This window comes from Convolutriloba macropyga, unplaced genomic scaffold (genome assembly GCF_964194025.1).
Source record: "Convolutriloba macropyga unplaced genomic scaffold, txConMacr16.3 SCAFFOLD_5167, whole genome shotgun sequence".
NCBI lineage: Eukaryota > Metazoa > Xenacoelomorpha > Acoela > Convolutidae > Convolutriloba > Convolutriloba macropyga.
This window is the reverse complement of record NW_027449723.1, coordinates 1-18,153: the sequence shown is the minus strand read 5'-3', so window position 1 is coordinate 18,153 and position 18,153 is coordinate 1. Positions and strand designations below refer to the sequence as shown.

Here is an 18,153-nt window from a genome sequence, read left to right as displayed (position 1 = left end):
TAGCCGCCGTTTTCCACCCCTTTCTAACGTATTTTGATAATGGTTTAAAAGATTTTTGGACCATAAAGTCTCCCTTATAGGTTACATCACTAAATTCTGAAAGAAGAAAAAAAACGAAATTGAAAGTTTTCGTTGTTCCTTTTCCTTTTTAATGTATTGCTAAATCTTAAGCATCACATTTCCCCAGCAAATATACTAGTCTGAGTCGAAAGCAAAACTCAAATTTTTGTATTGAAATTTAAAAAAAATCGAGTAATTATAAAAAAGACTAAAAAAAATAAAGAAGACTAATTTAAGGTAAGCGTAAGGGACTGAATTTAACGAGTAACTGAAAAGTACTAGCAGTGAACTGAGGACTACAATCCGCCGATGACCCAAATGTGAAACAGACTTTCACGCGTGTGTACCTCTTTTCATTACGGGTGACTAATAATTGATACTTTATAAGGTCCACAAGGCAAAACTGCTCTCTGCCACCAACATCCAGCATCAATTTTAGCCCCTAGAAGTTTTTTCAATAGATTTCTTGTCTAGTTTTTTTGCAAATGGTGGCCTCATTGTATTTTATAGTTCTTTCTTTGATGTTGTTTTTTATGGAGGGGAAAATAAATGGGCGAGAGAATGAACTTTAATCATCTTCAGTTTTATTTTAGAAATTAAAAATTAGAATTGAAATTAGAAAGTGGACTTGAAAAGTGTGAATTGATAGCGTAGTTTGGGAAAATTAGACTGTGTGGTCTGCCGGTTGCCAGCTACTAATGATATTTTATTAACAATACTTAAAACCTATAACCAAAGAAATATGAAAATTCCCAACAAAATGATTCAAACCAGAATTGATACAGAAAATCAGTTGTTATCGCTGGGTTTGATCCTGTGAAACAACAATCGAGCGTTGGGCCGCACATCGGCACCCCTTCTTGTGATCTCGTGAAACCTAAGCTGACGATACATCTGATCAAAGCTGTGTTTGACAATATTATCAGGAAATATTCGTATGTTTTTTGTTGGAAAAACCTCACACAGAATTTTTTCTTCAGCTTCCGAGATATCAAAAAACTAATCACAAAAATCTAGATTTTTTACTGAGGGTTTCAGCTATTTCCATTTAATTCACTCGGTGGATATTCTGTTTGTTATAATAGAATAAATTTAAATGAACGGTCGTAAAAGGAAAAACGAATTGAAATACAGTAATTTATGAAAAACACGTACTCGCAGAGCTGCTGGACTTTGAATGCCATTAAAAATGCGATTGGTCAAAAAAAATTCTAAAAAACGCTAATCACGTTGAATTAAAAGCACTATTTCACAGAGTCTTTCATGAATTTCATAAATAGTCTACACAACACAGCTTTTAAGAACTACAATTACAATAAACTGAAAAATATGTGGTAACGCCAACGCCAAATACCACAAGAACCTTACGCATTTTAGTTAACTTATGGAAAGGAATACACAATAGAACGTAGTACAGAACTTTGTATAGACAAATAAAATTTAACAACATACAATTCCTAACAAAAAGAAGCAAGTGCTAAGATTTGAATATTGTTCATTTTACTTGAACACTTTGTCGTATTCAACAGTCGAATTTTCACTGCACTTCTTGAAAAGGATAATATAAAATGTCACAACTAGTCATTATTCTGAAAAACGAGCGAAGATTGGAGAAAAGAACGTTAGCCTACAAAACATACAGGCAAGAAACAACCGTTATTATTGAACAAGAATGGTCAAAGGAAGCGTAGGTTACATCAAATCATGTCTCTTCCGGTTGTTTTGTTAGATTTCATCCAGTCATTTTGTTTTGATAAAGAATTACTAAAAGGATTCCAGTACACATTCAATTTTGCAACAAACTACAGATGAGTGTTTATATTTAATACCCCAGTTCTTGAAGAAATTATACGGAAGACTTTCTACGAATAATACTAGAGAGAACTACCCGTATACGAAAATCAAGAAGGATATTAGAGAGATCTCGGAAGGATCGAGGTTCTCTGGAAAATGCTCAATATTGCTAGCCCCGATTGTGAAATAAACGACACTGAAAACAATCAAGTTCTAAAAAAACACAAATTTTTGTCAGACTTTTGAAAAATGAAACATTTTCTATCAAACAACTATCGCATATCTGCACCAGAAAGTGAGCACTGAAAACTGAAATTTCAACAATTTCAAAAAATGCACATTGTGACACAAACCCGAAACTTCAAGAAATACGTGAAGGCGTGGTCCCACGGAGCTGAACAAAAGTCTCTGGAACCTGTGACCTCAAAAAAAAGGATTAGCCGCTCTTTTCTACCCCTTTTCAACGTATTTTGATAATGGTCTTAAAGATTTTTGGGACCCCCAAAGTTTCACTTATAGGCTACAACACTAAATTATGAAAGAAGAGAAATCCGAAATTGAAAGTTTACGTTGTTCCATTTCCCCCTTTTACCGTAGTCTTAAATTTTAAGCATCACATTTCCCCAGCATATATCCTAATCTGAGTTAAAGACAAAGCTCAAATTTTTCTATTGAAATTTTAAAGCAGGGAAGCGTTTAAAAAAGAGTAAAAATGACTAATTTAAGGTATGCGTAAGGGACTGAATTTAGCGAGTACCAAAAAAGTACTCGCGGTGGATTGGTGACTACAAACCACCAATAACACAAACGTGGAACAGGTTTTCCACGTTTGTATATTTCTTTTACGTAGGGCTGACCAAAATTTGTTACCTTATAAGGTCCACCAGTCAAAACAGCTCGCTGCCACAAACATCGATCATCAATTCTAGCCCCTAGAATTCTTTCAATAGATTTCCTGTATCGATCATTTTGTAAGTAGTTGCCTCATTAAATTTTTTTGTCATCGTATTTTATTATTCCTTTGATGATATATTTTCTGGAGTGGAAGATAAATGGGCGAGAGAATGGTCCTTGTTCATATTCAAATTTATTTTAAAAATTATCAATTAGAATTAAAATTAGAAATTAGACTTGAAAAGTGTGAATCGATAGCGCAATTTGGGAAAACAGAGACGGTGTGGTCTGACAACGAAAAGTAAAACTCAAAATCAAAACTCAGAAAGAGCCACTTTATTGCAAAAATTGTGACTTCGAATCATCGTCGCTCGTCGGAATGATCAAACATACAAAGCAATTGAACGGATCTGAAACCTTTCACCATTGTGTTTATTGCAGTAACACTTTCTAACTGAAATCAGTGCTTGAAGATCACATAATACAAAATCACGGAAAGCCACAGTGGAGAATTAAAGGGCACAGTGGTGACCTACCCGTAACGTCCTCAATCGATAGAAAGCTAGCGATCAATTCAATTGCACACGTCAGGCATCAAAAATGACATGCTTTGTTTATCTCATTGATCAAAGACTTGAGATTCAACAGATCGACAGAAGTGAGACTGAAGCGGTACAGAAGAAAGTTCATTTTGTAATTAAAAATAAAAATGTTGAAAGACGTATCCTAAACAGAAGAATCGCAGTACTTCGAATTTCTCCATCAATTCACAATTGACTACCATCTACCTTGGTAAAATTCTGATAGATGATATATTCCGGAGAAGAGCTAAACAACTAAAAAACGTATCTCGACAATAATGACAAATGAAAGCGGATGGCGTTTTTGTAAAAATTCTGTCAATCGAAATGAAATTTTCAGGGTTCTCCCCAAGTCGAGTACAATGCGTTGGCAGTGAATAACCAATCAGAGCACTTAATGTTGAATATCAGGAACTATAAAGATCCGAACTGCATTTTTTATTGCTACAGCGCTGCTTTCCACCTACTCTACGGACCACCACTCGTGAGCAATGACGCCACTTGGCAAGCAAGTCGCTGTCTTCATTCATATATACCAAACAATCCATGGGCATATCAACCGTGTGGTGCACACATTATGCCAATGCCTGTGGAGGAAACCGGGATGTTTGAGAACAAAAACGACGTCCAAATAATTTTTTTTCGTTGTGTGAAATTTTTTTCTTGTGCTTTTTTATGATAAGCAACCTTTAGTACCAATGCCAACTCGTTCTTCCGCGATCCAATTTTTTTTAGTTCTTCAACGCAATTAGTTTTTTTGTTATAGACTTAACGAGAAGGAAAAACAGCTACCACATAAAATTTCCAAGAAGTGGGACCAGAAACTTGTGGTTGACCTTTTGCTACTAAGCGACTGTAAAATTTCCCAGTATGTCCTTGTCACTGATCTCTTAAATTTAGTGCGAAAGTTCGTGGTAGAATTCCTCACTCATGATCTCAATTTTGCTGGAAATGTTTTCAGGTTCATTGCAGCATTGCAATAATGGAAAGACACAAAATATTTGTTGCAATAATGGAGCTTTCTATAATAAAATGCCGAATGAGAGAGCCTGCAGTTTAAAATTCAGAAAGTTTCAAGCCAGGTCTTCGCCCCAAATTTCGAACAAGAATCTCTTCTACACCAGTGCACACAGCTTTCAGTAACCCAAAAACTAGGTTAAGTAACAACATTGAAAACCATAGTCGATCGGGTTTTTTTATAACTGCAATGGAATATTCCTCACAAAAACAGCTTATGTTCCAATTGGTACAATCACCAAACTGTATGTCTGATTTTAGCAAAACAATAGAAACTCTAGCAAACGATAAGCAACATAAAGTCTTCACTGGTCAGCTCGACAAAACCAAATGTGAAGTGAAAGCCTACTGGATCTGTGGTTTGGACTACAGTTCACAAGAGATTGAAATGTTAGGTCATTGTCACTACTCGGATAATTTCCTCATTTGGTCACACAAATCAAACAACTTGAAGCGTAGGTGATTGAAATTTACCCCACGTATAGCTCAAAACCTATCAAATTAATATTTGCATCATATATGTCAAGCTATTCACTATTACAGCTCTAATAGTTAAATGCGAGTTATCACTCAAACAGATGAATATATATATATATATATATATATATATATATATATATACAACTATATTTATATATATATATATATATATATATATATATATATATATATATATGTATATATATATATATATATATATATATATATATTCATACATGTATATATATATATATATATATATATATATATATATATATATATATATAAATATATAATCAGTTGGCGAGAACAAAAAGTTGGCGAGTTAACGTTGGCGAGTACAAAAATCAAAAAGAAGAAGCGATTGAGCTTTTCAAAAAATATTTGCTTCACGGACTTTTTCCGTTTCATGGGAAGGTCACTCAAAAATTTGGTGACCTTTTTGCCTACAGGCCTATTTCATATTATTGATAGCCCCTTGAAGAAAAATTTGCAAAAAAACAGATAAAATGTTTCATCGAAATAGTTTCAACCCATACAGTTACTTTAAAAGTTTGGAAACTTTTTTAGAGAAATCGAAAAACACTTCAGCTGGTGGCGAAGTTTCAATAATACTCGGAAACTTGGCACTTGCTAACCAAGATTTCCGATCAATTAAATGCAAGTTATAAAGAGAGTGCCATGATTTGTACCTGACAACCGCCACCTTTCTGCTGGCTTGTGTGTTTGACAAGTTTGAAACGGGAAGTGTGCTATGAAACATACGGCCTGCCTTGATTGTACCCAGTTTTTTTCTGAAGAACACTTAGCGGGTAAACCCACAATATGTAAAACAAAATTTAGGCCGCCTGAAGATAGAGTGCATCTTGAGATGGCAGAAAATCTTTGCACGCTTTTGATAAATCAGTTAAGAGTTCTTTTCGTTTTGTGGAACGCTCTTATGTTTCGGTAGGCACTTGCGGTGGGCATTAGCTTTATACTACCAGAACTGTGATTCGCGGAGCGAAATCGGAAGTTAGTCATTTTACTTTAACTGCGAGTTCGCGAAGAGAGAAGAGCAACTGAATTTGACTTGGATAAATGAGAGTATAACTTAAGTACTTAGAAACAAAGCATGAACGTGTGATCAACATTTCTGATCACGAAGAGGGAAACAAACGATAAATGAATAAAAGTAACTTGTGACATGAAGTATGAACAGGAATGAAGTAAGAAATGGTAAGGGCAAATGAAATGAACTAAATAAATACATCTTATCAAATTTAATGCACCAAAAAAATAATTTGAATGTAAAATGAACTCAGGTATCACATACACCTTGTTGTGAAAAAATTGTACTTTTTATGCAATTTTTTCTTTCTGGATAATAGTAATAACAAATAAATACAAATTAATACTGGGTTTAATTAATACTTGGTGTATTTAACTAATAGACTGACTATAGTTATTAGAGTTCCCTCTATTTAAAAGAGAATAGTGTCTTCTCAATCTCTGATTGGTGGAAGGTACACATTCAGTATTTCCACTGCTACAATATATGATTTCATATATGATTCGTGAGACGGCTTCAAGTGATTCTGTTACAGTGTTCACCTTCAAAATCTTGTTTTAGTGATGTCACTTCTCGTCTTCTGCGGTGAAGAAACTATAATCCATGTTTGCTGTGACTTAAACCACATTGTTTACTTTGACTAGTAACTTTATCTCGAGTTTCTCGATGCAGTATATATGTATTACAGAGAAAAGTCATAGTAATAACCAATTTTAAGTGTATTTATGAACACTCTAACCTTATTCATTGTATGAAAGTTGAGTTTCAGTTGTGGCAAGTCTGAAATAAGAATTACAAATCTATAATCCTATCAGAAATAACGAAGATATCGTCAAATATTTAACTTAATTCTTTTTGTCTCCAACACGAGCTATATTACAAAGAAAGTTTGAATCAAGATTTTGAAGCAAAAGTGACTTTTCTCCGAATTTGATCACGAAATTCATTTGAAAGTTTTCAAACTTTTCTATCTATTGAATTAATGAAATTGAAGATAAAATTTTATGAATCAGGCTCTAACCTCATTTTATATTTTAGAAGCTCGAAAGTATTAAAAACCTTTTAATTGGATTTTGTATTGGGCCTGTGAAAAAATTTCGATTATAATAAAAGCGTTTCTGTTGAATTTTGTAGTTGGTGAAAAATCGATGCAGAAAAAAAGATGATCAGAAACACTCAAGCACGTCAAATAAAATTTAACGGCTTTGACCAATTTTTCCTAAAAATACCGATCAAAACTATCAATTTTTATGTTTTTAATAACATTTCAACTGGGGTTTTGATATCAATTTTCTCTTTAAAATCTTGATTTAATGTAAACGTTGGAAAGAGAACTTAAAATAGGAATGAGCGAATCAGCATCGTCATCGTCGTCAACTTGTGAAAACAGGAGAGTTTTGATCCCTGTTGACAAATCTCAACACTCTGAAAGGGCAGTCAAGTGGTTTTTGGAGAACGTAAAACACCCAAAAGATCACGTGATATTGTTCCATGCTGTGGAACTTCCAGCAATGCCGGTTAGTGTATAAATTTTTTTATAAGTTTTTTATAATTACAATTTCAAACCAACTTCATTAATACCAAACACATAGCGAATTTAAAGAACATACTCGCGCTTCGATTACATTACATTTGAAACCAAACATACCGAACAAACTCAACATACCAACGATTTTTTGCGTTTGAATCCAAACATATCGAACATTTACCGACGCTTTCTTAAGTTTGAAGCCAAACAGCGCGAATCAAGAAAACTAAACCCGGACTGAACTCCAAGTCTATATCAGTTCTGGGCAAGTCTAAATCCAATTCTTATTTCGTTTCCCAGAATTGGGCAAGTCTAAATACAAGTCTTACAACTCCCGCAAGTCAGCCCAGAATTTCATAACACTTGGAACTTGATTTCCAAGTCAAAACCAATTTTTCAAAATTTTTCGAGGGAAAATTTCGAAATTCAAAAATTCTTGTAACGTGCCACGAATTCCAGGTTTATGAAATGGGTTTTTTTTGGTCCTGAAAACTGATACCAAACTGGTAAGAATTGAATCAAAACAGTATTGTAGGGTCGAAATGATACCAACCAGTACCCCGGAAGGTCCCAATGGGCTAATTCATGTAGTTATGGTCCATTTTTAGCCGTTTTCAGCCCGTTTTTAGCCCAAATTTCAGAAAAATGGATTTAATTTGAAGCATACTTCAGAATTTGTAATTATGTCTGGAATTTCTAATCAAGGAAAAATTGTAAAGAAAACCGCTGCAAGGGTACCCACGCTGTCCCGTGGCCCCATAATCTAAACTAGCGATCCAATGGCAGGTTACAATCGGAACACGTCCTTGAATGAATCACGGGTCGCGATCGGCCAACATGATGAAAATGGGCATGGTTCGGCAATGTTGGTGCCACACTATCAACCAGTATAGGCGCCCATTCTAGCCTCTGACAGTTTCAGTTGAGTCTTTTCAGGTAGAAGCAAAACATAGAACCATACTTTAGCCGCAGCATGAAATGTGCTTTTTGGACGATTTCCTGGCTTTTCCGACTATTTTTGAAGGAGTTGTCGACTTTTTTGACGATTCTCCGAGTATTCTTGGACCATTTCACAGCTTATTTTGGCTATTTTCTGACTAGTTTTGGATGAATTCCCGGCTTTTTTTGAAGATTTTCTGACTGTTTTTGGACCTGTTTTTGATTATTTTTTCGGCTAATTTTAGTTTTCTGGATCTATTTTTGACTTGCCAAGTCTTAGATCAGTCTTGGATTTAGATTTGCCAAGACCTAAATCAGACTTGCATTTAGATTTGCTAGGTCTTGATTCAGACATGGATTTAGAATTGCCAAGTTTTAAATCAGACTTGGATTTAGGCTTGCCAAGTCTAAGATCAGACATGAATTTTGACTTGCCAAGTCTCAGCCCAGACTTGGAGTTAGATCATTGCTCTGAAATGAGACTTGTATAGTTAGACTTGCCCAGTACTGAAATTGACTTGGCGTTAGGTCCGGGAATGTACTGAACCTAACAGACCGAGCATACCGACAATTTCAAACGTTGAGAACCAAACAAACAGAACATTTCTTGTGTAATTTTTGCTCGCTCTTCTGGACTAGGGTTACTCTTCAGTTTTTTAAAGACAGTGGATTGAATTATACGCTAGTTCGCATATTTTCGACAGAAATTACTACTGGTATTTTTTCGGAAAGATGATATGGATGCCATGTTACCATATTAAAATATTGTTTAACAAAGATTCTCTCTTAGATCTCTCACATACACATAAACATACACATACACGCACACATACTCGCACGCACACACGCACACACACACACACACACACACACACACACACACACACACACGCAGACCCGTCTCTCTCTCTCTCTTTTTCTTTCATACAACTAAATACAAACACGTATACGCTCAACCACAAGTAGTACCAACACACCGTCGCTTACACGAAACAAAATACTTGGTTACAATCACTTTTAAAGTATATTGTGGAGGATAAGTGGACTGTTGGTTACAGAATCAGGAACCAAAGTGAATTTGTATTCAAACTAATTTTAACCAAAATTGAGTAGTTATGCATTACAAGGTAGCCTCTATCTTCATTCAGCCAACATTGAAACTTTTACAAAAACGTTAAGATGAATCAACCAAAAAATTCACTACCAAAACTGCTTCTCCCTGCCAGCCTGAGCCGAATGGGATGACCAAATACGGAACTAACGGAAACTACATTTGACTTTGAGAGCCGAGCAGAAAACTATTCAAATATCAAAAAAAAATTAAAAAAAATTTTTTATGAAAAACATAATTTGCTCGCATTTCTGAAAATTAAATTGATAATATCTGGAAAAATTGGAGCCATTAACTATGATGGAACAGGATAATGGTGAACTGAGCAATAAACTATTTGATTGACAAGAAAACCAAAAAGACACAATTTTTAAGATTTTTGTTCTTAAACGGAAAAAAGTTGCGTTACAAAAGATCCTAAAATGGTTCAAGGTCAAGTCATACTAAAATTTGCAATTGCTAGTTATAATTTTTTGTTGTTTCACAAATTTTTTTTTTATCAGGGATCTTATTGATAACTAATTCAACAAAGTGTATTCAATGTAACGGAAACACAGCATTGATCATTTTCAAAAATTGAAAAGTGTTCAACCTCTCTCCAAGGCAACTGGTTCAAACAACGAAATGAGAAACTGGTTGATAACTAAGACACTTTCGGAATAATTAAAATATGTTCCCACCCACTTTTGTGGGGGGGGACTGTATCCTCAAATGGGTTTTTTTGTTCAGTAAGTTTTGGCCGATCGATATAATAACCGTAGAGATTTGTGAGTGGTATCATTAGAGAGCCAATCCAGCGTCAAATCTGGTATTCAAAAGATTTTTTGTTGATTTTCATTTTTTGCATGCAGTTATCGAGGTTTAACTTTTTATGAAATAGGAGACGATATTGCGTTGTTTATACTCACATTTTCCGTAATTTTGACCGCCTTTTGTTAGTTTTGCTAAAATTTATTAAAATTGTTAACGGTAGTGGGATTGATATAATCTTCTAAGATATATGAAGGTTGCTGAAATGTTCGATCCAAGGATTTGATTAGAATTGATGCCAAATTTCTCAAAACTCAGACTTTTTTGTCAAAAATGATTTCAAATGTGAATTTTTGGCACTCTTTCTTTGAACTTCCTGGAATTAGACGCCTTAAAATTGCGACTATATTAAACTGCTCACATCTTAAACTCAACCAAAAAGCTATTTGTACTCGCACTGGCACTAAAAGTTTTCTGAACTTATAGTTTTGCCTATTTTAGCTTAATAACTATAGAAAATGCATTATTTATTTTTGATATATTAAATAAATTTGATCAAAACTGATCTATTTTGCAACCGTTTGGACAATTGAGAACTTTTTTAAATGCCCAACAATATCGGGGCTGATATTGATCTCACTATGGATCTTTACGGTAAAAAATTAGATTTTTAAGGGTCTCGGGAATTTTTTATTTTTAGATTTTTTTTTTCAAAATTTTTCCGCATTTTTTGATTTTATGTACACCACCGAAAGAAAATTCAAATCATTTGGAAGGCACTAATTGCAAAAAAATGAGGTCCAGCAAACATATATAATGATTTCAGAGTTTAGCTCATGGTTTTTATGGCTCTAACCAATTGTTTTCGTAAAATTTTATGTATTTTTAATATTTTGCTTCGGTTTGTCATGTCTTTTGTTGTCCAATCACTTGATGTTCACAATCAAAGATTCAATTGGCTTATATTAGGCGGTTTAAGGGAAACTAGACTTTGTTTTCATTTGTAATCTAATGTCTCTTATGAGTTTGAAATTTTCTTTTACAATTTAGTGTTGGCGATTTTTTTGAAACTTTGCAATAATTTTAATATTTTTCTCTCGACAGCTGACGTAGTGAGTTTCAATGTCCTGTGAGTTTCAACTTAATGTCTGTAACGGTTTTATATTTGACTAATGATTTCCTAATTTTAATACTACGAGATATCTTTTTTTATTTGAGAATATTTGCATATTTTATGTGTTTATTTTGTTTCCTTGTCGAATGAACGCATTTTGACGAATTGAATTTAAAAAAAGCATGATTGAGAATATGCACAGCGTTGAAAAAGGCGTATCTAAGTATATTATATTTTTGTTGAAGACTTTTTGCTTTTGGGCAGAGACACAATTCTCTAGCAAAAGTTTGTGCATTATTCTTTTCAATTTTGCTTATGTTTGTCTTCTTTTGTTGTAAGTTATATACCTCATAAATATTTTTATTAACTCTTGTGTCAGGACGTACAATTGAATCTATTTAACGGTTCTAATTTATAGCTATTTGTTCTAGCGACTTTCAGAGGATTAAATTTTTAAATTGTAAGTTTTTCAACTTGCTCTCATTTTTTACAGCATGTAACTCCATCCCTCCAAAACAGGTCTCAAACGTTGTGGTTCAGACATTTGTTTTGATAGCTCTATGTTTAGACTGATGGTTTCGACAATTTATGTTTACAAAACATAATATTTCGCGATCTCTATACTGTTCAATTTTCGGGTTTTGTTTGTTGTCATTTCTCAGTAGTTCTTTTTTAAGGAAGAACAGTTGATGTTCAGATGAGACGCAAGTGATGTTTTACAGTTATTGCAAATAACATCTAATCAATATAATTCTTTGAATGCTGTGGTGTCGTAAAAAGTTTTATGAAGTTTTGGCTTCTGCATGTATTTGTTGTTATTTTATTGTCTCGTGAGTTGGTCCCTTCAATAACAGACCCAATAGGTTTTCTGAAATGTTTCAATTTAATCCTTCGCCTTTGTTGAAATCTTTTTGTCTGGTGTAATTTTTGAAAACATTTGTTTTCAAAAACATAATTTAGATTTTTCAGCTTTGAGCTTTTTAATTTTTTCAGTCCATTTTTCGCTTAGTCTCTGTAAAAACGGGCAACAATTTTCTTTCCAATCAGCTATAATTGAATTTGTATACTGGTTTTAATTTCAATCATATGTTTCTAGGCTTTATTACTACTCTGACAATGAGAATTCATATAATGTTTGAGATTTTTAAATATTTTTAGGTTTTACAGGATTTTTAAATTATAACATTTTTTTTAAATTACAACATTAATGGTAGTTTCAACTGGCTTTGCAATAACGCGCAATTGAACACCTTTAACGCTCTGGGTGACAAGTTATGGTTTTAACGGCTTCACTGCCATTTTTATGCAAAGTTGATTTGAACTTTTTTTTGCCTTATTTTGTCCTTCTTTTTGTAGTCGGATGACGTACACTGTATTTTGACAGGTCTCCAGTGTTTCCTATGGAAGTATAAATGAACTTTTTAGCCGTTTCAGTTAATATCTAATGATAATATTCACTTTGAAATTAGATGTTTTCCAAAAAGGAAACGTATTTTTAAACTTCGCATCTTTTGTTTTTTTTGTCGAAATGTTACCCAGTCGATTGAGGACAGGACCCATATCTTTTCTAATGAAGTACAGCTTAATTTGTTCTATTTAAGGTTTTATCTGATGCAAGTTTGATTTTGTAATTTTTTTAAAGCAGACTTTGTTGTGATTTTTTTGTAAATCGAGTTTTGTTGGTAATTAATGTTTGTTATTTGATTTTTATTATTCTCTTTTCTTGTACTCCTATTAACAAGTTTTATTGGCCGTCTAACATGGCAATATTTTATTCCTTTAAGGGTTTATTTAACGATATGTTTGCTTCTGAAAATTCTCTATCTTTTCATCATTTGATAGCCAATTAAGTCAAGAATTTGGATGAGCGGGGTCGGAACATTATATGCGTACGCACATTACGGAGCCTCATTGTTTCTTCAACGCTTTTCTGCTGCAAAAGATATAAACGTTCGTTAACAAAGCACAAAAATTTATATATCTAAAGTTTTAGTTCTAAATAACGAAAGTTTACTATGAGCAGATAATTTCCGATGCTAAATTAGTTCCATGCTAAATTAGGTAACATGGAAGATCATTAGTGCAAAAATTGGTTTACGCGACTTCATCTTGAAACGAGTGATTAAAATTAGTAGCCACCCTACTAAATACGATGATTAAAATTAGAGCTGCCGTGTAAAGTATGGGTTCCTTATAGAATAGTTTCCCTATCAGTTTTCAATTTGGATATTCAGATCAACCACATTCAAGATTGGAAGCAGCACGTGAGTATAGAGATAAATTGCAACTTGAAAATAACGCATATTAGAGAACGGTATCAACATGCACACAAACCAACAACTGCTATTGAGTTATCAAGACTGTGAATACACAGGTGAATTAATGTTTCTTTTTTTATTGAAATGGTGACAAATGTCTGCTAAGGTTTTCGTCTCTTTAAAATGGAAGTCATCGTTGTTGAAATCCAAGCGGATTAGTTTTTTTGGCTTAATTTTCCGTTTGCAAAAGAGGAACACCTTAAAAGTTATCAAGGGAAAACGCCGAAAAGAGCTAAATTTTTCTTTCAAAAATTTTGTCAAAAACGTTGCACATTGTTTTGAATGCATGTGAAATGTGTTAAACATCAAGGAAATATGACAATTTTCCTATTCAGCGCTTTTTTTTACAAATTTTTAGGGCCGTTGAGATCGATTATTATTGCAGTTTTACGCTGAAAATTTCTGATGCCAAAAATTGGAAAATGTTATAAAATTACAGGTGATGGCGATGGGAGCCCCAGCCGCTTTCAAAGTGGAAGAGTGGAAACATATGATAAGGGAGGAACTGATTGTGGTGGATAGTCTGAAGCAGAAGTTTGAAAAACTGATCCAGGGCCAGGGAGTCTCAGCTGAATTCCACGTGTCTGATTACAGCTCAAGTGTCGGAGAAAATGTCTGCAAGGCTGCTAAGGTCAAGTTTTTCAACAATTATCAGCTGCAATTTGGTAGTTTTGAACGCTTTCTATTGTAATCCCGAAAACCCATTATCTACCCCAGCGGAGTGGGGGGGGGCTACTATTTGCAACCCCATGTGCACGTTTCATTTTTTGCATAGTGACTGGCATGTGCGTTGAAAATGAGCGGAGCATAATATGCAGCAAAAAAATAATGAAAACTCGTGTATCGAAGTCAAAAAACCAATGGTTAAAAGATAAAACCGCTAACTAGATAAAGTTTTGTTCAAGTAAAAAAAGGTACTGTCATTACTGAGATGGACCTATATATAGCTCACAAAAATGAGCTAAAGATTGATTATTGTTCAAAAAAGATTTTTCAAAAAAATATTTTTAAAGAATTATTAGCCATTAAATTCAATAGCTTTCAACTGAAATTAATATATACGCTAACCTATGCCACGATATGAGTACAAAAATGTTTTCCAAGCAAAGTTAATCAATTAATTTTCACAATATGTCTTATGACTATGAAAAAAAAACAACAAAAACAGGCAAAAACCAAAAATTCTGTAGAAAAGTGCGAGAAGAATGTGTGGAAGCCATTTAAACCATAAGTTTTTCTGTGAAAACTTTAGCTACGATCCATTGAAATTCTTCTCTGGGCCAATGAGAACCATTAATAATAGGATTACAGGATAAGATTTATAAAGGAACCAATAATATGAAATGTCCAAAAATTACGAAAAAAATTGAAATCCTTTTTTTGTCATTGAGGTCATATAACCAATAGTTAGAAGATAAAACAGCCAACTAGATAAATTCTTGTTGAAGTAGAAATGAATTTGGTTCTGCCATTAGTGAGTCTGACTTACAGTTCACGAAAATAAGCTTAGGGTGGATTTATGTTAAAAAAAAATTCAAAAAAATATTCCTAAAATCTTAACAGCCATTGAATTCAATAGCTTTCAACGGAAGTCAATAAATACGCTCAGTTGATCCTCGATGTGAGAGCAAAGATGTTGGTCAAGCATAGGTAATCAATAAGACATCAGAATAAGTCTTATAACTATGAAAACAACAACAAATACAGGCAAAAACCAAAAATTTCTGTAGAAAAGTGCGAGAAGAAAGTGTTGAAGCCATTTAAACCTTAATTAATCCTTAATTTTCTCTAGATGACTTAAAAAAACAAAAAAATATTAAAAGTTTTCTAAAGAAAAGGAGCTCTCAAAATGAATTCGAATTTTTTATGATAGTAAACTTCCCGATGAGACCAAAATAGTCTTTTTATCGTCTTTCGTCTATCAGGATTACAAAATTGATTTAATTTGTGGCGTGAGATGTAATTTTGAATTAATATTTTCAAAGAAAATTCAAATTTTGCGAAAAATTCACTAAAAGTGAACAAAATCATGCCAAATATCCCGTGTTCACTCAAAACTTCAATCCTCAATAAATCCTCAAAAAATAACGAAATTAAAAAAAATCGTTTTAATTTCGAGTTCTACGCTGGTCGAGCTTTTTAATGATACCACTCACGTTTCTCTACGATAAATATATCGATCGGCTAAAATTTGCTGAACAGAAAAAACCCATTTGAGTATATAGTTCCTCCCCCCACAAGTGGGGTCGGAACAACAAATGCTTTTTAAATCATTAGACAATTTCCGCGACTCTGAAGTTTCAAAATTCTGTTTTAGGAGAAGTCGGCGTCCATGATTGTGATTGGCTCCCGAGGAATGGGCAAAATTAGACGAACATTCCTGGGCTCAGTGTCTGACTTCGTGTTACATCACGTGCACATTCCAGTACTAGTGGTGCCACCCGAACACTCCGAATAGTCTTATAATAACTTACTCGATTCAAAACACAATGAATTATTTAAAAAAACTATCTTTTAAAAGATTATCTTCAACGGACATCGCAATTTAAATTGACCGATTTCTCTGAATAGTTGAAACGTGAAATTGATCTAAATTATCACTTTGGATCTTTTTTTTTCAAATTGATCTTTTTCAATTAAATTTTTCTCCAATTTATTGCTGATAAGACCACGAACGCAAAAAAAAGTTAAACGCAGTTTTTCACCGAGTTTACGGCCATTTACTCTCCAAAAAGTGAAATGTTGTGATATCACACTTTGATAAGGATATTATTGTTGAATTTGCATAGCAGAGAAGTTCCCAGTATTGTTCCCAGAAGATTGATGTTGATTTTGTATGATCATTGCATCCTTGATTCAACGCCTTCATTCAGAGTGCCCTGGCAAGCTGAATTTCCCTCGTCAATAAATTAAAATTGAAAATTTCTCGACCAGAAACCAACATGTGAATTTTTTTAAGTTTTGTTTCCAATTCATTAGCTGTTATAACTTAATTCTGCCATTAATAAACAATATGTGTAACCAGGGCGGTTACCTTGAGGGTCGCAGGACCCCGTTTTCCGTCCTTTCTGGTTCTCATCGGTAGCACTTAATATTTTATATTGTTTGATGTTGATGATATACTGGATAAATAAATTCTTTCTTTCGTTCTTTCTGACTACAATTAATCACACAATTCAAATAGGGCCTAGTGTGCTTAGTGCGAATTATATTTGACCAGAGATTACTACTAACACCTATACATGAAGAGCAGGATCTTTTCTGTTTTGCCCCCCCCCCCCCCCCCCAGTCCTATTTAAACAATCTGTTTGCACCCCCAAATATGCACTTTTTGGTCCGTAGAGACCCCTTAATTTCGCTGGGTTTCTGTTTATAATACAATGTAACATGTAAAGAGGGGGGGATAGGCAATAACAGAAAAGATTCGAATATATAGTAATCCGTGGGCTTTAAGGTTTTAAATTTAAGTTTGTTACGTTTGATCATTTCTCCCAAAATATAGCAGTTGGCATTAGCAACTGCTATATTTTATTTTATCCCATGTTCGGCTGTTACTGTTGCAATTAGGTCTCAAAGGCACCCTTCATCAGACCTTTCGTGCGTTCATGTTCAGACTTTCGTGCGTTTTTCCTTGTTTCCAGACCATGCAAAATTGAACGCACGACACCACCGTCGTGCGTTCATCTGGGTCTGGACATATCCACTTTCCGTCTGGGACCTCAACCTGGGTGACCAGGCGAGGCAAGTTCAAAGTGATTTAAGTACAATGTTAATAGTACCATTTTCTTAATGGTTTAACTTGGGGACAATGATAGAGGGTTAGACCAATAGGGGTGAAATGATAGGGGTTAAATAAATAGGGGTTAAAAAAACCTTGCAAATTTCAACAGAACATTTTATTGTACAGAGATGAAATAGTGAATACATAAGAATAGCACCATAGATAAATTTACCAATGGATAAGCGCTATAAGAGGTCCTCTTGTTCAAATTTGAAAAAAGTAATTTGTCTAATTATACCTCAGAGAAAAGTTATGGTAAGTATGACAAAATATGCTCGTAATGCCGACTGCTGAAATGCAACTGGGCTATTTGAAAGTAGGATGAAACGAAATTCTTTCATTTTTATTGGATATGAAGACCCTGGCTTTTTTGACCAGAGGCCATTTTGGAATAGGTAAAATGTCATAGAACTCATTTAAGCATCTAAAACGGTTCATAAAGATGAAATGAAGAACATGTATAATTGATTAATGCCATCTATCTCCAAAATTTTGCGTGAAACAATCCGAGTATTCAACAGAACAGATACAAATAACGGGCATAGTCAATTTGCATTTGTATTTGAAACTTCAATCAGTCAAGTGCAAAAGTTGATAACTGAAAACCGAAAGCCTAAAAGTTTTTGCTGGTCTATGCTTATTGTCACATATTTATTCGCAAAGAGAGTCACTCGAAAAATAATTGTGATTTTTTTAAATAACGGGAAAAAATTTTTAAAACTAAAATAAGAGACA

General features: G+C 33.8%; 1 protein-coding gene across 4 annotated transcripts; it reads left to right on the top strand.

Annotated features, from left to right (window-relative positions):
- The first annotated feature begins 6,656 nt into the window (after positions 1-6,656).
- On the top strand, positions 6,657-16,289 carry LOC142355277 (universal stress protein Slr1101-like). Of its 4 annotated transcripts, none has more exons than XM_075407481.1 (5): positions 6,657-6,764; positions 7,208-7,394; positions 13,554-13,583; positions 14,077-14,268; positions 15,955-16,289. In XM_075407481.1, the coding sequence occupies exons 2-5, from the start codon at positions 7,224-7,226 to the stop codon at positions 16,093-16,095; spliced, it is 534 nt and encodes a 177-aa protein (XP_075263596.1). In that variant the 5' UTR covers positions 6,657-6,764; positions 7,208-7,223; the 3' UTR covers positions 16,096-16,289. The 4 variants fall into 4 exon arrangements, with proteins under 4 accessions (XP_075263596.1, XP_075263595.1, XP_075263594.1 ...); XM_075407480.1 differs by having other exon boundaries at positions 7,200-7,394; XM_075407479.1 differs by having other exon boundaries at positions 6,673-6,764; positions 7,194-7,394.
- The last annotated feature ends 1,864 nt before the right edge of the window (positions 16,290-18,153 follow it).